We start from the raw sequence: 19,305 nt of genomic DNA on the forward strand, positions 1-19,305 counted from the left end.
TATATAATAGTTTTGACCATGTGAAAAAAATGTTTCATGATGAAAACGGAGTCACCGAGGAATAAGATTCAACTATTTTAGCGGCGGTCATCCTGCGTTTAAAGAAAAAGACTTCCTTAAATAGAGCAGAGAAAAACTAAGCTGCCGTTCCACACGGAGCCTCTGGGCGCCGCTGTCGGCCAGTGCAGGGCAAGCCTAGTAGACGCCCGGGATTCCTCAGCCTGTAGCCAGGGATTTCCAGAGCAGCCACCAACACAGAGAGAAGGAAACCCGCTTACACGCTGGGGCTCCTGGCCGCGCAGACTCTCCCCAGCACAAACGGATTTCCAGCCCCAAGCCTGGGGGCTCCGCCTGTCCTGGGCCAAATGCGTTACCAGTGCGCCAGTGTACACTTTCTCCAACTATAAATCCTGGGACCCAGCGAGAACTAGAGCGCGCAATGGGAGGGAGCTGCACGCAGAGACGTCCGGCCGGCCGGCGGCAGGTACTGTTTCCCTTCCTGCTGCCTTTGTTCTACCCCGCGCTCTGCGAGCAGATCCGCTACTCCATTCCCGAGGAGCTGGCCAAGGGCTCTGTGGTAGGGAATCTCGCTAAGGATCTAGGGCTCAGTGTCCTGGATGTGTCGGCTCGAAAGCTGCGAGTTAGCGCGGAGAAGCTGCTTTTCAACGTAGACGCGGAGAGTGGGGACTTACTTGTGAAGGACCGAATAGACCGTGAGCAGATATGTAAAGAGAGAAGAAGATGTGAATTGCAGTTGGAGGCCGTGGTGGAAAATCCTTTAAATATTTTTCATATCATTGTGGTTGTTGAGGATATTAATGACCATGCTCCTCAATTCCATAAGGATGAAATAAACTTAGAAATCAGTGAATCTGTCAGTCTAGGGACGGGAACAATTCTTGAGTCTGCAAAAGATCCTGATATTAATATGAATTCACTGAGCAAATACCAACTAAGTCCTAATGAGTATTTCTCGTTAGCGGTGAAAGACAATCCTGAGGGTGGCAAATATCCAGAATTGGTATTGAAGAAGACCCTGGACCGAGAAATGCAGAGCGCTCACCACTTGGTGCTGACAGCCTTAGACAGCGGGGATCCGCCGCGAAGCGGCACCGTTCAGATCCGAATCCTGGTGGTGGATGCCAACGATAATCCCCCTGTGTTCAGCCAAGATGTGTACAAGGTCAGCCTTCGGGAAGATGTGCCCCCAGGTACCTTCGTGCTGAGGGTGAGCGCTACTGATCAAGATGAAGGCGTCAATGCAGAGATCACCTACTCATTCCTTGGTGTGGCTGATACAGCCCGGCACGTGTTCTCTCTGGATTCAGCTACAGGAAACATTATAACTCATCAACCCCTGGATTATGAAGATGTGAAAAGATATGCCATGGATGTAGAAGCAAAGGACCGAGGATCCCTCTCTACACAGTGTAAAGTAATTATAGAAGTTTTAGATGAAAATGACAACAGCCCAGAAATAATTATCACTTCTCTCTCTGATCAGATTTTGGAGGATTCCCGGCCAGGAATGGTTGTAGGTCTCTTCAAAACACGGGACCAGGATTCCAAGGAAAATGGAGAAGTCACATGTATTTTAAGTAGAGACATTCCATTTAAAATTCATTCTTCTTCTAATAATTACTACAAGTTAGTAACAGATGGGGCCCTGGACAGGGAACAGACTCCGGAATACAACGTCACTATCACAGCCACTGACAGGGGCAAGCCCCCGCTCTCCTCCAGCGCTACCATTACCCTACGCATCACCGACGTCAACGACAACGCTCCTGTTTTCCACCAGGCCTCCTACGTAGTGCATTTGGCCGAGAACAACCTGCCTGGAACCTCCATAGCGCAAGTCAGCGCCTCCGACCCCGACCTGGGGCCCAACGGCCACATCTCCTATTCCATCCTGGCCAGCGATCTGGAGCCGCGCGCGCTGTCATCCTACGTGTCCGTGAACGCACAGAGCGGCGTGGTGTTCGCGCAGCGCGCCTTCGACCACGAGCAGCTGCGCGCCTTCGAGCTGACGCTGCAGGCCCGCGACCACGGCTCGCCCGCGCTCAGCGCCAACGTGAGCCTGCGCGTGCTGGTGGGCGACCTCAACGACAACGCGCCCAGGGTGCTGTACCCGGCGCTGGGGCCCGACGGCTCGGCGCTTTTCGACACGGTGCCGCGCGCCGCGCAGCCCGGCTACCTGGTCACCAAGGTGGTGGCGGTGGACGCCGACTCTGGACACAACGCCTGGCTGTCCTACCACGTGCTGCAGGCCAGCGAGCCCGGACTCTTCAGCGTGGGGCTGCGCACGGGCGAGGTGCGCACTGCGCGGGCCCTGGGCGACAGGGACGCGGCCCGCCAGCGCCTGCTGGTTGCTGTGCGCGACGGGGGACAGCCGCCCCTCTCGGCCACCGCCACGCTGCACCTGGTTTTCGCGGACAGCCTGCAAGAGGCGCTGCCGGACCTCAGTGACCACTCTGAGCCCACTGACCCCCAAGCTGAGCTGCAATTTTACCTGGTGGTGGCCTTGGCCTTGATCTCGGTGCTCTTCCTCCTCGTGGTGATTCTAGCCATTGCCCTGCGCCTTCGATGCTCTTCCAGCCCCAGCGCTGGTGGAGGCTGCTTTGGATCTGTTCTCTGCTCCAAGTCTGGTCCTGAGATTCCTCCCAACTACAGTGATGGAACATTGCCCTATGCCGATAATTTATGTGTGCCTGGGAATCAAACTAATCCGGAATTTAATTTTCTCACATCTGTTGAACATTGTCCTGCCACACAAGATATTCTCAACAAAGATAGCTCTTCAGTGCTATTGGCTAGTGTTTTAACTCTTAGTGTTGAAGCAGATAAGAACACTTTTAAACAGGTAAGTATTTAAAATAATGCTTTTTATATTCCAATATGCCAATATATTCTAATATAGCACTGTTATTTCGAGTTTCTAGATTCCCTCTCTTGATGAAGTTCCTAAAATCTAATTCAAACCTATGGGTATTACTATTAAGACTAAAGTTTACAATGCTGCATTCCCTCTACCACTCAAGTGCATTTTAAGGTAAAATATATAGAGCACTCTCAGGTCAGTTTTTCATGAAATAGAACACCTTTTAATTAAGGATATGGAATACAGTTATATATTTATATTGTGGGATTTTAAATGACAACCCTAATGCCATCCAAATTTTCTCAAACATTTTATCTTTATTTTACTCAATAAACATTGGTAAGAATTATAGTCATAATCCTAACTGTTGATTTTGTTGGAACCGTGCTAGTTACACAACCACAAATGCTGTTCCCTTCAGTCAGTAAAAATCAGGAGGAACCAAATCTAACCTGCAAGTTTTCAGTTCCAGTAGTGTTTGAATTTTTTTAAATTAGCAAGCCTTTTAAATAATCACTCTTTTCATAAGTGCTCTTGGTAAACCTTTAACATCCCATTACATAATACTTTATTGTCTGCAATTTTAAGCTTTACAAATACTTGTGATTCTCAAAGAGGTAAGTGTGATAACTTCAGGAACAGCAACATTAGTTGAGTTTTTCTTTCTCGTTGCAATAATAAGATTGGGCTCTAGGCGCCGCTGTTCACCAATTAGGGAAACGGGAGGCTGCGAGCTAGAGTCCCTCCCTCCCCTACCTCTACAACACAAAGCAGAGTGAAGTGGATACTCACAGATCGTGATGCTGGAAACTTAAAAGTACTTCTCTTCGCTCTCTAATATATTTTGGATGTACTTGGCGAGTGACTGTGTAGATGCATAAGCTGATTCAGAACCAAACAGCTCAAGAAACCGCGGAATATAGGCTCAGCCACTGCCATGGCGAATCGGCAACTGCTCCTGGACCGCAGCGGGCTGGTCCTACTGTATATTTTCCTGGGGACGCTGCGGGAGTCTGGGGCTGGGCAGATCCGATACTCGGTGCTGGAAGAGACAGACAAAGGCTTCTTCGTGGGCAATATTTCCAAGGACCTGGGGCTGGAGCCCAGGGAGCTGGCGGAGCGCGGAGTCCGCATCGTCTCCAGAGGAAAGACTCAGCTTTTCGCTTTGAATCCGCGAAGTGGCAGCTTGATCACTGCTGATAGGATAGACCGGGAGGAGCTCTGTGAGGCGGTTTCCTCCTGTTTTTTAAACCTGGAGATACTTGTGGAAGATACCCTTAAGATTTACGGAGTGGAGGTGGAAATAATGGATATTAATGATAACGCCCCCAGCTTCCGGGAGGAGGAAGTAGAGATAAAAGTCAGTGAGCATGCAACTCCGGGATCGCGATTTCCTCTTCCTAATGCTAGGGATCCAGATGTGGGAATGAACTCCCTCCAGCGCTACCAGCTCAACCCTAATAATTACTTTTCTTTGCAAGTGCGAGGCACAACGGATGGGGCCAAGAATCCTGAGCTAGTGCTGGAGGGGAGCCTGGACCGGGAAAAAGAGGCTGCTCACCACCTCCTCCTCACAGCCTTAGATGGAGGAGATCCCATCCGCCAGGGCACTGTTTCCATCCGCGTGGTGGTTCTCGATGTAAATGACCATATCCCAAAGTTTACACAGTCTGTATATGGAGTGAGTGTTCCTGAGAACCTCAGCTCCGGAACTCGGGTGCTTATGGTAAACGCAACTGATCCAGATGAGGGAATCAATGGGGAAGTGGTATATTCATTCCTGAATATGGAAAGCAAAGCTTCTGAGATATTCCAGTTGGATTCTCAATCTGGAGAAGTCTTAATACAAGGTTCTCTGGATTTTGAGAAACACAGATTCTATGAGATGGAAATTCAAGGCCAAGATGGTGGAGGTCTCTCCACCACTGCTAAGATGTTGGTCACAGTTGTGGATGTGAATGATAATGCTCCAGAAATAACTATCACATCTTCTACGAATTCAGTGCTGGAAAACTCTCCTCCAGGTACTGTGATTGCTCTTCTAAATGTGCAAGATCAAGACTCCGGAGAAAATGGTCAAGTCTCCTGTTTCATTCCTAACAATATGCCTTTTAAATTAGAAAAGACTTACGGAAATTATTACAAGTTGATAACCAACAGAGCACTGGACAGGGAGCAGGTACAGAGCTATAATATAACGTTGACAGCCACAGATCGGGGAAGTCCACCCTTGTCTACAGAAACTCATATTTCACTGAATGTAGCAGATGACAACGATAACCCGCCCACTTTTGCTCACTCCTCTTACTCTGCCTACATTCCTGAAAACAATCCTAGAGGGGCCTCCTTCTTCTCGGTGACTGCACTCGACAGGGACAGCAAAGAGAATGCCCGGGTCACTTATTCTCTGGCAGAGGATACCCTCCAGGGAGCACCTCTATCCTCCTACATCTCCATAAACTCAGACACCGGCATTCTGTATGCGCTGCGTTCTTTCGACTATGAGCAAGTCCATGAACTGCAGTTGTGGGTGACAGCACATGACAGTGGGAACCCACCGCTCAGCAGCAACGTGTCACTGAGCATATTCGTGCTGGACCAGAACGACAACGTGCCGGAAATTCTGTACCCCGCCCTCCCCACCGACGGCTCCACGGGTGTAGAGCTGGCACCCCGCTCCGCAGAGCCCGGCTACCTGGTGACCAAGGTGGTGGCTGTGGACAGAGACTCGGGCCAGAACGCCTGGCTGTCCTACCGCCTCCTCAAGGCCAGCGAGCCAGGGCTCTTCGCGGTGGGGCTGCACACGGGCGAGGTGCGCACAGCGCGGGCCCTGCTGGACAGAGACGCGCTCAAGCAGAGCCTGGTGGTGGCGGTCCAGGACCACGGGCAGCCCCCTCTCTCGGCCACGGTCACACTCACAGTGGCAGTAGCGGACAGCATCCCCGACGTCCTGGCTGATCTAGGCAGCCTTGAGTCTCCCGTCAGCCCCGACAATTCGGACCTCACGCTGTACCTGGTGGTGGCGGTGGCCGCGGTGTCCTGCGTCTTCCTCGCCTTTGTCATTGTGCTGCTGGCGCTCAGGCTGAGGCGCTGGCACACCTCGCGCCTGCTCCAGGCTTCAGGAGGCGGGTTAGCGGGTGTGCCCGCCTCTCAGTTTGTGGGCGTGGACGGGGTGCGGGCTTTCCTGCAGGCCTATTCCCACGAGGCCTGGCTCACAGCGGACTCGCGGGGGAGTCACGTGATCTTCCCGCAGCCCAACTACGCGGACACGCTCCTCAGCCAGGAGAGCTGTGAGAAAAGCGAGCCTCTTTTGATAGCTGAAGATTCAGCTACCGGTTTAGGCAAATGTGATCCTACCAGTAATCAGGTGAGATTTATTTCCTGCCTCCCAATTGTTGATATCTCTGCACAGGTCTTCTAAGTTACTTTTTTCCGAGCCTGTTATAAAATCTGTTTGGGGTGGGGCATATGTTCTTACATATTTAAAGCAAAACGTGAGTTTCTGTAATTTACCTTTCATCAATTTTCAGAAAGGTTTTGTGAAAGGCTTTTTTTTTGGTCCTGTCAGCTTCTTTTGTTTGTTTCTTTGTTTTAATTCAAAGGTCCAGTTCAGTTATCATGGCTTGCTTTGTTGTAAGTTGAATTTTAGTAATATTTTTCTATCACCAGTATCTGACTATCAATGTAAACTGGTTATTATTCAAATTAATGATTCGTAAACATCAATTTGACTTCATATTGTCTCCATTGATCTATAATTATATTCTACCATTATTTGTTTTATGTCTAATGTTCATATTTGAGCCTGTTGATTCAATAGCATACTTACTCTAGCTCTTATCTATAATACATATACACACACATTCACACATATACACTTTTACACACGTATGCTTCTCTCTGAGCACAAAACAATTCTGTTTTGATTTTTGGTGGCTGGTAATACATTTAGATCCTGTTGATTATTTCAATTTAGTCTCATTTATTTACCCCACCAAAACAAGACCTACTGACTGCCTTTTAGATATGAGGGTCTCTTGGGAGAGGAAATATAGAGCATACTTTTTCGTCTTAAGTTCTAGACATCTTTTCTACTTCTACAGTGAAGTCATTAGATTGTTCTGAAGAAATAGTTGAATTGTAGAACTGGTGTTCTTTCCTTTTATTCTTTTACTTGTACTTTAGTGTCTGTGTATTGTTGAAGGTTTTTTTTTTGTTTTTTTTTTTTGAGGAACATGGGCCTCTCACTGCTGTAGCCTCTCCCGTTGCCGGGTGTTTTTTTTTTTAAATGTAGTAAATTCTCCTACAGAAATAGCTTTTAATTTTGATCCAGTCCTTCTCAAAAAGTTATTTTCAAATCTGCTAGACATGCTTCCATTTTTCAGATTTGTTTGTATGGGAACAGTTTGTGAATATAAGAGGTGGAGCGGATACTTAGAACCCGTGAGACTGATTGAGCTGGTATTCCTCTGGATACTTTTGTTTGTTTTCACTATGCTTAGGAGTCTTGGATTCCTTTTGTCATTTCCTTTGTAAACTCATTTTTTAAAATTCTATTGTAGTTGACTTACCATGTTGTATTAATTTCTGCTGCACAGAAAAGTGATTCTGTTATACATATATATATATTCTTTTTCATATTTTTCCCCGTTATGGTTTATCACAGGATGTTGAATATAGTTCCCTGTGCTATACGGCAGGGCCTTGTTGTCTATCTATCCATCCATATAATAGTTTGCATCTGCTAATCCCAAAATACCAATCCTTTCCTCCTCCACCCCTTCTTCCCCTTTGCAACCACAAGTCTATTCTCTAAATCTGTGTGTAAACTCATTTTAAAAATTGAAGTATAGTTGATTTACAATGTTGTGTTAGTTTCATGTAAACTCATTTTTTAAATATAAGTATACTCGATTCTTATATTCAGAACCAACTTGTTATTGAAGCCCTGATAGTTACCTAATAATGTGTTATCTGCAGCAATGTTTAGGAAAGTCAAGGGGGGAAAGGAAACTTATCTGGGGTATTGATCTCAGGAATCATCTCCACAGTCAATTCAGCTCAGCACTCTCACACCACTTCTAGATATTTGGTGCAAATTACTTGCATGTTCATGTTCCCTTTCAAGATATCCCTTCTCATTTCAGAATTGACCTTACTATAGTTAACTAAAAATTGAGTATCTAATGTTTGGACAAAAAGAATTTCAACTGTAGGAAAGGGAAGTCCTGCAACACATGCCTAAATTTGTCTTGAAATCAAGAAAAATGTTAGTGTTTTGAGCATCTAGGGATAGAATTTATGCTTATGGGATTCCAGACTGAGAAAAAAGATTTAAGGCCTTTTACTTGAACTGAAATTAGATGAATAAAAAGAATATGAGGTGTTTGCTGGAAGAGGGAGGTTGTTTCATATTTTTTTTTAACATAGTCTGAACTTGTTAGGAGTTGGCAACCAAGATCTTAGAGAATAAAAAGGAAATGTTGGTTTTGACACTTGAGATTAAGAAGGTTGTTTTGATTAGCGGTAGTGATAAAGTTCTGTTGAGAGGCAATGTTTGGTACCGTTAAATAAAAGGATAAAAATAAAACCCTCCCATTTCATGTTATTAAATTCCTATAGTAACCTACTAGGATATGCTTTTATATTCTCTTTATGATGAAAGTGTAAAACACTTCATAATCCTTTTCATAAATCTCTTTTATAAGTAACAAGAAGACTTTATGGTATTGGCTATCCTTATCCTGAGTAAAACCTATACAGCTTTGATCTCTCCTCCAGTTTCCTCTGATGAAAGGAGGAGGAAAATCATACACATATCAGATTGAAGATAATACTGGGTGTCATTTCATGGCTGTCAAAATTTCCTCATACCACATGGTGGGGCTCTTTTTCCACGTGGTCTTTGTTCTAAATCTGGAGAGGAGACTTTGCCTTGTTCTTCCAATATGTGCCTTGCCTCTAATGAGAAAATGACAGACTTTTCTCATTACTAGTTTAACGGCTCTTCTATAGGATCCCGTCTCTAAGGAACCCTCTTTGGTAGTAAACACTGGAAAACAGACCTATCCAAAACTCCTAAACTGCCTCATTCCCTATATACATCAGTTCAACATATCTGTTGGAATACCAAATCCCATTATTTACAAGGCTTCTGACTGCAGTTTTCTAAATAGACTCCAAGGGCCGCTGTTGGCCAATGCGCTGCAAGAGCTAGCGTCCAGTATCTACCCCAGTGATTTCTTGTGTAGTCACAGAAGCAAGTCGGAAAGGAGAGTAGCCTGGACTTAGGCTCTCTACTTGGCAAATCTGATTCCAGAATACAGATTGGGATGTGTTCAAACTGGGAGCATTGAGTTTTCTATGTAGTCGATGTGGGTATTTTAAACGAAATTTATAAATCATCTTTTCTTAACGTTGGAGCCTGCAGCAATGCACAGAAGGATGGGAAATAAGGGGAAGCAGAGGAGCGGTACCCAGCGGTGGCAAGTAATCTTCCCTTTCTTGATGCCTTTGTTATGCGGGGCACTCTCCGAACAGATCCGCTATTCTATTCCAGAAGAAATGGACAGAGGCTTTGTGGTGTGGAATCTCGCTGAGGACCTGGGGCTGCATGTACGGGATTTACTGACCCGCAACCTCAGAGTTAGTGCAGAGAAACAATACTTTACTGTAAACATGGAGAATGGGAAAGTACTTGTGAGTGACAGAATAGATTGGGAGTCACCCTGCCCCCCAAAACCCTCTGTGTGTCGTGCCTTTAGAAATTGTAGCAGAGAATCCTCTAAATGTTTCTCACGTAAACGTGATGATAGAAGATATAAATGACAATCCACCTCATTTTCCCCAAAATAGCATTGTTTTACAAATCAATGAACTTGCAATTCCAGGAACTCGGTTTGGCCTGGAATCAACTATAGATGCAGATATAGGGCTTAACTCTGCAGAGTTACCAACTCAGCTATAGTGAGCATTTCTCTCTGATGGTTGAGGGTAAGACTGAAGGCAAGAATTCCCCAGAATTAGTGTTGGAGAAGCCTTTGAACCAGGGACAACAGAGCTCTCACCTCCTGGTCCTGACAGCAGTGGACGGGGGTGATCCGGTCTGAACTGGCAAACTCAAATCAGGATCAAGGTCACTGATGCCAACGATAACCCCCCAGTGTTCAGTCAGGATGTGTACAAAGTTAGCCTGCGTGAGAACTCGCCCCCAGGCACCTTTGTGCTAAAGGTGAAGGCCACTGACCAGGATGAAGGCATCAGTGCAGAGATCACCTACTCCTTCAAAACACTATGAGATATTGCAAATATGTTTGTGCTGGATCATCAAAGAGGAGAAATTAAATCCAAAGACCCTATAGACTTTGAAAGCAGTAGCAGTTATACTATAAGCATAGAGGCCAGGACGGTGGAAGCATAGCCACCGAGTGTAAAATTATACTGAAAATTTTAGATGAGAATGACAGTGGCCCAGAGGTGGTTTTCACTTCGGTGTCTAGTTCCATAACCAAGGTTGCAGAACCGGGAACAGTGATTGCTTTGTCCGAAACACATGATAAAGATTCGGGAGAAAACAGGGAGGTCACATGTCTCATAAAAGAGAGAGCTCCTTTTACAATTGAATCTTCCACCAATAATTACTGCAAGCTTGTGGCAGATGGGGCCCTGGACCGGGAGCAGACCCCAGAGTACACAGTCACCATCGCAGACACCGACAGGGGCAAGCAGCTACTCTCCTCCAGCGCAAGTGTCACTCTACACATCAGCGACGTTAATGACAGCACTCCGGTTTTCCACCAGGCCTCCTACGTGATCCACGTGGCCGAGAACAACCTGCCCGGAGCCTCCATCGCGCAAGTCAGCGCCTCCGATCCCGATCTGGGGCCCAACGGCCACGTCTCCTATTCCATCGTGGCCAGCGACCTGGAGCCGCGCGCGCTGTCGTCCTACGTGTCCGTGAGCGCAGAGAGCGGCGTGGTGTTCGCGCAGCGCGCCTTCGACCACGAGCAGCTGCGCGCCTTCGAGATGACGCTGCAAGCCCGCGACCACGGCTCGCCCGCGCTCAGCGCCAACGTGAGCCTGCGCGTGCTGGTGGGCGACCTCAACGACAACGCGCCCAGGGTGCTGTACCCGGCGCTGGGGCCCGACGGCTCGGCGCTCTTCGACACGGTGCAGCCCGGCTACCTGGTCACCAAGGTGGTGGCGGTGGACGCCGACTCTGGACACAACGCCTGGCTGTCCTACCACGTGCTGCAGGCCAGCGAGCCCGGACTCTTCAGCGTGGGGCTGCGCACGGGCGAGGTGCGCACGGCGCGGGCCCTGGGCGACAGGGACGCGGCCCGCCAGCGCCTGCTGGTTGCTGTGCGCGATGGGGGACAGCCACCCCTCTCGGCCACCGCCACGCTGCACCTGGTTTTCGCGGACAGCCTGCAAGAGGCGCTGCCGGACCTCAGTGACCACTCTGAGCCCACTGACCCCCAAGCTGAGCTGCAGTTTTACCTGGTGGTGACCTTGGCCTTGATCTCGGTGCTCTTCCTCCTCGTGGTGATTCTGGCCATTGCTCTGCGCCTGCGACGCTCCTCTAGCCTGGCCACCTGGTGCTGCTTTCAGCCTGATCTCTGTTCTAAGACTGGTCCAGGGGTTTCTCCGAACTACAACAAGGGAACCTTGCCTTATTCCTACAGTCTGTTACGTTGCTGATTCTCAGAAAACAAGGTTCAGTTTTCTCACCATGACCCCAGAAATGGTGCCCCCGCAAGATCTTTCTAATGAAGCTCTTTTAGTAGTAAGTGTCACTGAGGAGAATAACACGTTAAACTCTAGCTCTGTTGCTTCCATTTACGTGAGTTTCAATGAATGCCTTTCATCTGCATATGGGTTTGGTTTATCTTTTAAACCAATATTTAGGAAAGAAAATCTTAAACATATTATATCTACTATCACTTCAGTTTTGTTTGCCCTCTCTCAGTCTCTTCTGTCCCTTTCTCAGTGGGTCAGTTACTCCATTATTAACCCTCAAGTATTTTAAATATTTTGACAATTTCATGAGTTATTCTTTATCCACAAACAAAATCTCTCTTACTGTGAGAAGTGGGTATTATGATGCCGCTGCCATTCAAATATTTTAATGGAAGCATAATATTTTTTTCCTGTGGGCGTTTCTCTTATTCAGAACATCAATATCTTGGCATGTAAGGCTTTTCTTAAGGCTTTCCTTTACTCTAGGTACAATTTGCTAGGGATTCTCTGAGTGCCATTGAATAGATCAGTTTTGTGCCCTACGTTTTCTCAGAGCTACCTGTAGATTTCATCCCAGTGTTAAAGATATTATTTTATGGTATACCTGCCAAACATGTTTATCCTCAGAATCTAAATATTTACACACATGAAAGCACAATAGTGAGGATTTTTTCCTGTATTCTGATGGGCTTCCAGTGTATTACCAGTGATCTCAGTAACTGGAATTAGGTTTGTTTCCCAGAAAAAGATAAGCTTATAATATTCTTTGGGTTCTATTTTTCCTAAACAATCTCTCTCTCTCTCTTTTTTTAAATTGAAGTATAGCTGAGTTACAATGTTGTGTTAGTTTCTGGTGTATAGCAAAGTCATTCATATACCATATATATATATATATATATGTATATTCTTTTTCATATTCTTTTCCATCATGGCTTATTACAGGGTATTGATCCTAAATATTCTTTTTTAATTATTTATTTATTCATTTTTTTACATCTTTATTGGAGTATAATTGCTTTACAATGGTGTGTTAGTTTATGCTTTATAACAAAGTAAATCAGTTATACATATACATATGTTCCCATATCTCTTCCCTCTTGCGTCTCCCTCCCTCCCACCCTTCCTATCCCACCCCTCTAGGTGGTCACAAAGCACTGAGCTGATCTCCCTGTGCTATGCGGCTGCTTCCCACTAGCTATCTACCTTATGTTTGGTAGTGTATATATGTCCATGCCTCTCTCTTGCTTTGTCACAGCTTACCCTTCCCCCTCCCCATATCCTCAAGTCCATTCTCTAGTAGGTCTGTGTCTTTATTCCTGTCTTACCTCTAGGTTCTTCATGACATTTTTTTTCTTAAATTCCATATATATGTGTTAGCATACGGTATTTGTCTTTCTCTTTCTCACTTACTTCACTCTGTATGACAGACTCTAGGTCTATCCACCTCATTACAAATAGCTCAATTTCGTTTCTTTTTATGGCTGGTAATATTCCATTGTATATATGTGCCACATCTTCTTTATCCATTCATCCGATGATGGACACTTAGGTTGTTTCCATCTCCAGGCTATTGTAAATAGAGCTGCAATGAACATTTTGGTACATGACTCTTTTTGAATTATGGTTTTCTCAGGGTATATGCCCAGTAGTGGGATTGCTGGGTCATACGGTAGTTCTATTTGTAGTTTTTTAAGGAACCTCCATACTGTTCTCCACAGTGGCTGTATCAATTTACATTCCCACCAACAGTGCAAGAGTGTTCCCTTTTCTCCACACCCTGTCCAGCATTTATTGTTTCTAGATTTTTTGATGATGGCCATTCTGACTGGTGTGAGATGATATCTCATTGTAGTTTTGATTTGCATTTCTCTAATGATTAATGATGTTGAGCATTCTTTCATGTGTTCGTTGGCAGTCTGTATATCTTCTTTGGAGAAATGTCTATTTATGTCTTCTGCCCATTTTTGGATTGGGTTGTTTTTTTGTTATTAAGCTGCATGAGCTGCTTATAAATTTTGGAGATTAATCCTTTGTCAGTTGCTTCATTTGCAAATATTTTCTCCCATTCTGAGGGTTGTCTTTTGGTCTTGTTTATGGTTTCCTTTGCTGTGTAAAAGCTTTGAAGTTTCATTAGGTCCCATTTGTTTATTTTTGTTTTTATTTCCATTTCTTTAGGAGGTGGGTCAAAAAGAATCTTGCTGTGATTTATGTCATAGAGTGTTCTGCCTATGTTTTCCTCTAAGAGTTTGATAGTGTCTGGCCTTACATTTAGGTCTTTAATCCATTTTGAGCTTATTTTTGTGTATGGTGTTAGGGAGTGATCTAATCTCATACTTTTACATGTACCTGTCCATTTTTCCCAGCACCATTTATTGAAGAGGCTGTCCTTTCTCCACTGTATATTCCTGCCTTCTTTATCAAAGATAACTAAATATTCTTTTGAAATATATTAGTAGAGTACTACCCTTATTTCAAGCAAATGCTAGTTGGAATGCTTCCATTTTGTTCTAAAAATGTTACTGTGTCTTCTTCACTTGATTTCCTTCGAGGTGTGATTCTGGTAATGTGTACAATCAAGTTTCTTATTTTTAGGTTTCCATATTATTGTGAAAATTTGATTTTAAAATGTTAAATGTCAACCACATGTTAAAGTAGTTCTTCCATTTAGGCAAATTTAAGGATCTACCAAAAATTTTTGCCACAGATTTTAGCTGGGTGAGAATTTTTAACTTATTCTCTTATATAATTTCTCAAAACATGAAACTCCTAAGGAGATTCCCATAATAGGTGTGTATGTGTGGTGGGGGTGATATCAAAGCAGGTGCACTAAAATATACAGTTAAATTTACTGTGTATAGAAACTTCAAATTCATGTAAAAGCTCATTGGAAAAATCAGAATACACCTACGGGTACAGAAAATAATCTCAAGAAAGTGTCTCTGTATGAAAACTCTAGGGAAATAAAAAGAAACTCACTGAAATTCCAAGTAAAATGGATACTGTAGTTTTGGTTGGCTCCACTTCCATCCCTATTTGGAGAACAGTAGGTGGAGCTATTTAAGGTCTGAAAACCAAAATCCTTTCCTGGAGTTCAGGATTGTGCAGTAATTGGTTAGGACTCTGAGCGCCGCTGTTCACCAATCAGGGAGAGAAAAGCAGAGAGAGATCCTGCTAGCCGGGCACTCGCGTTGAAGCACAAAGCACGGATAGAAACTAACCATCTCCGGGACTGTGAGGAAACTGATTGGAAGAGCTCGGGTCCCCCAACTGTCGGATTTTAAGGACGGATGCGCTGATCCGGACTTCGGTGATCAAGGGAAGAACTGGAAATAATCCTCAAGGAAAGTGACAATGATTCCTGCGCGACTGCACCAGGACTGCAAAAAGCTGGTCCTGCTGGGAGTTCTCCTGGGGGTTCAGTGGGAAACTGGATGCACCCAAATCCACTATTCGGTTCCTGAGGAGCTGGAGAAAGGCTCTAGGGTGGGGAACATCGCCAAGGATCTGGGGTTGGAGCCCTGGGAACTGGAGGAGCGCGGAGTCCGCATCGTCTCCAGAGGTAGGACACAACTTTTTGCTCTGAATCCGCGAAGCGGCAGCTTGGTCACTGCCGGCAGGATAGACCGGGAGGAGCTCTGTATGGGGGCCATCAAGTGTCAACTAAATCTGGAGATTCTGATGGAGGATAAAGTGAAAATATACGGGGTAGTGGTAGAAGTGAGGGACATTAATGATAATGCCCCGTATTTCCAGGAAGGTGAATTAGAAATAAAAATGAGTGAAAATGCAGCCACTGGGATGCGGTTCCCCCTTCCCCACGCTTGGGATCCGGATATAGGGAAGAATTCACTCCAGAGCTATGAGCTCAGTAGTAATACTCACTTCTCCCTGGACGTGCAGAGCGGAGCGGATGGTAATAAATATCCGGAATTGGTGCTGGAGCGCGCCCTGGACCGCGAGGAAAAGGCCGTTCACCACCTGGTTCTCACGGCTTCCGACGCGGGCTATCCAGTCCGCACTGGCACCGCGCGCATCCGTGTGATGGTCCTTGATGCGAACGACAACGCACCAGCGTTTGCTCAGTCGGAGTACCGTGTGAGCGTTCCGGAGAATGTGGCCGTGGGCACTGAGCTGCTTCTGGTAAACGCCACCGACCCTGACGAAGGAGCCAACGCGGAAGTGATGTATTCCTTCCGGTATGTGGACAACAAAGCGGCCCAACTTTTCAAGCTAGATTGTAATTTAGGAACAATTTCAACAATAGGGGAGTTGAACCACGAGGAATCAGGATTCTACGAGATGGAAGTGCAAGCAATGGATAACGCAGGATATTCTGCACGAGCCAAAGTCCTCATCACAGTTTTGGACGTGAATGATAACGCCCCTGAAGTAGTAGTCACCTCTCTCTCCAGCTCCATTCTGGAAAACTCTCCCAGAGGGACGTTAATTGCCCTTCTAAATGTAAACGATCAAGACTCTGGGGAAAATGGACAGGTGATTTGTTTCATCCAAGGGAATCTGCCCTTTAAATTAGAAAAGGCTTATGGAAATTATTATAGTTTAGTAACAGACACACTCCTAGACCGAGAACTGGTTCCTAGCTACAACATCACGGTGACTGCCACTGACCGAGGAAGTCCGCCCCTGTCCACGGAAACTCACATCACCCTGAACGTGGCAGACACCAACGACAATCCGCCCGCCTTCTCTCATGCCTCCTACTCCGCATATATCCTAGAAAACAACCCCAGAGGAGCGTCCATCGTCTCTGTGACCGCCCATGACCCCGACTATGGAGAGAATGCCCAGGTCACTTACTCCCTGGCGGAGGACAGCCTCCAGGGAGCTCCCCTGTCCTCCTACGTCTCCATAAACTCAGACACTGGCGTCCTGTATGCGTTGCGTTCCTTCGACTATGAGCAATTCCGAGACTTGCAGCTACAAGTGATGGCACATGACAGCGGGGACCCTCCACTCAGCAGCAACGTGTCGCTGAGCCTGTTCGTGATGGACCAGAACGACAACCCGCCAGAGATCCTCTTCCCCGCCGTACCCACCGATGGCTCCATGGGCGTGGAGCTGGCACCCCGCTCCGCAGAGCCCGGCTACCTGGTGACCAAGGTGGTGGCTGTGGACAGAGACTCAGGCCAGAACGCCTGGCTGTCCTACCGCCTCCTCAAGGCCAGCGAGCCAGGGCTCTTCGCGGTGGGGCTGCACACGGGCGAGGTGCGCACAGCGCGGGCCCTGCTGTACAGTGACACACTCAAGCAGAGCCTGGTGGTGGCGGTCCAGGACCACGGGCAGCCCCCTCTCTCGGCCACGGTCACACTCACAGTGGCAGTAGCGGACAGCATCCCCGACGTCCTGGCTGATCTAGGCAGCCTTGAGTCTCCCGTCAGCCCCGACAATTCGGACCTCACGCTGTACCTGGTGGTGGCGGTGGCCGCGGTCTCCTGCGTCTTCCTCGCATTTGTCATTGTGCTGCTGGCGCTCAGGCTGAGGCGCTGGCACACGTCGCGCCTGCTCCAGGCTTCAGGAGGCGGGTTAGCGGGTGTGCCCGCCTCTCACTTTGTGGGTGTGGACGGGGTGCGGGCTTTCCTGCAGACCTATTCCCACGAGGTCTCGCTCACAGCGGACTCGCGGGGGAGTCACGTGATCTTCCCACAGCCCAACTACGTGGACACGCTCATCAGCCAGGAGAGCTGTGAGAAAAGCGAGCCTGTCTTGCTCTCGGGCGATTCCGTGTTTTCTAAAGATAATCATGCATTAATTCAGGTGAGTGCATATCAAACATTCTCCTCTGAGCTTTGAGCAAGTTATCTCTTATTACAGGTAATTAGTATTTATTCGGAATTTATAAAACAGACAGCAAGAAATTTTTATAAACATTGCAGGTACCATTGACAACCGGACCAACTTCCTTCAGGCTTTTCCTCACGTCTATTTATAATAATTTAAAAAATATTTGTGTATGTTATATATAAAATTTTATATCCATTTTATACAGTACTTTTTAATACTCTATATAATTTTTCTAATTTAATTTACCAACTGTACAGCTCTTCTTGCTTTTGATTGCTGTTTTTATTTCCCATCGGCCGTCCAGCAGGTTTATGTTGAACGTCTGATGCCAATTTATCTCTTAAGAACACAGATTCTTCTAGAGGGGATAAATCTAATTCAATCAAAAGTATATAAATGATATTTTAAATAAACTATTATAAATAGAGCGGCTTCTGACTACACATGAAATTGCCTAACAAATTCATAAATTGCATTTAGTTTCTTTTCAAGTGCAATAATTCTGGTTATTAGGGATGCATACATTATACTTTCTCAGTGTCCTAAGTTATTTCATGGTTTCACATCATTCATGAAATTCCAAATATCGTGAGTTTATTTCTTATGCATTTAAAACGTTCTCACGGAAATATGCACGGTGTAAGTGTTGTCATGAGGAAAAACTGAAGAGATTGTTCATTTTTCATCCCCATTACAGAGTTCAGGAATACAAGTCTATATGTGTTTCCAGTTTAGATATTTCTTTTGCCCATTATCCACACTGACGATATTATGGTGACTCTGTGGAATATTCAGAGTTAACAGATTGTGTTTTGAGCACATTTTTGATATCGTGGTAAATTTGTAGTAATTCTCTCTTCTTATTTAAAATTTCCCATAATTCTCACACACGGACAATTTTCTCGAAAATGCACAGATTCTGTTTCCTGAGAACCTTACGGTTATTGTAGAATGTTGAACAGAAATCAAATGCTAAAATATATTATTCTTGGGAAAGCGTTGCTGTAACCTGTGAGAAGCCTGGTTTCTTTTGGTGAATTCTTTTTTTTTTTAAGGATTTTTAAAAAATTAATTTATTTATTATTATGGTTTTGTTTGTGTTGGGTCTTCGTTTCTGTGCGTGGGCTTTCTCTAGTTGCAGCAAGCTGGGGCCACTCTTCATCACGGTGCGCGGGCCTTTCACTGTCACGGCCTCTCTTGTTGCGGGGCACAGGCTCCAGACGCGCAGGCTCAGTAGTTGTGGTGCACGGGCCTAGTTGCTCCGCGGCATGTGGAATCTTCCCAGACCCGTGTCCCCTGCATTGGCAGGCAGATTCTCAACCACTGCGCCATCAGGGAAGCCCTCTTTTGGTGAATTCTATAAAGGGGAAGGAAATCATAACATCCTAATTATTTTCTCCTGACTTGTTGCCTGTTTTCAAAAATACAATAGGTAATTAAAACCAAGACTTATAAAAGAGATTGAAAACGATTTGGAGAATGAAAGATAATCAAGTTGCCCTAAAATGAGGCAGTTACTGCTACTGAAATTCACATGTCACTTTATGCTTCTTGACAGCCAAGACAAAAATAGGAAATTAAAAAAAAAAGGAGATATAAAGTGGATCTATTTGCCTTATTTTTTTTTAAGGAAGTTTTTTTTTTAACACATCTTTATTGGAGTATAATCACTTTACAATGGTCTGTTAGTTTCTGCTTTATAATAAAGTGAATCAGCTATACATATACATATATCCCCATATCTCCTCCCTCTTGCGTCTCCCTCCCACCCTCCCTATCCCACCCCTCTAGGTTGTCACAAAGCACCGAGCTGATCTCCCTGTGCTATGCGGCTGCTTCCCACTAGCTATCTATTTTACTTTTGGTAGTATATATACGTCCAT

The 19,305-nt window shown here is 45.7% G+C and overlaps 2 protein-coding genes across 17 annotated transcripts in view; both read left to right on the forward strand.

Annotated features, from left to right (window-relative positions):
• The window catches only part of LOC132517152 (protocadherin gamma-C4), a 168,916-nt gene that overhangs the window by 77,318 nt on the left and 72,293 nt on the right, over nucleotides 1–19,305 (forward strand). Inside the window, exons 1-2 of one of the 16 annotated variants that reach the window (XM_060143816.1) lie at nucleotides 286–2,863; nucleotides 4,363–4,531. The exons of 11 other annotated variants lie outside the window; for them this stretch is intronic. In XM_060143816.1, coding sequence (XP_059999799.1) covers nucleotides 440–2,863; nucleotides 4,363–4,401 — 2,463 coding nt within the window. In that variant the 5' untranslated portion in view covers nucleotides 286–439 and the 3' untranslated portion in view covers nucleotides 4,402–4,531. Of the gene's footprint in view, nucleotides 1–285; nucleotides 2,864–3,523; nucleotides 6,249–14,787; nucleotides 17,396–19,305 lie in introns of those variants that run through there. 4 more of the 16 variants (XM_060143820.1, XM_060143804.1, XM_060143803.1 and 1 more) reach the window with 4 other exon arrangements.
• LOC132517903 (protocadherin gamma-B1-like) lies at nucleotides 9,326–12,185 on the forward strand. The gene is given in 6 exon segments (XM_060145939.1): nucleotides 9,326–9,553; nucleotides 9,892–9,982; nucleotides 9,985–10,281; nucleotides 10,284–11,572; nucleotides 11,574–11,666; nucleotides 12,174–12,185. Coding segments are annotated over 6 exon segments (2,010 nt in total).

This window comes from Lagenorhynchus albirostris, chromosome 3 (genome assembly GCF_949774975.1).
Source record: "Lagenorhynchus albirostris chromosome 3, mLagAlb1.1, whole genome shotgun sequence".
NCBI classification, from domain to species: Eukaryota; Metazoa; Chordata; class Mammalia; order Artiodactyla; family Delphinidae; genus Lagenorhynchus; species Lagenorhynchus albirostris.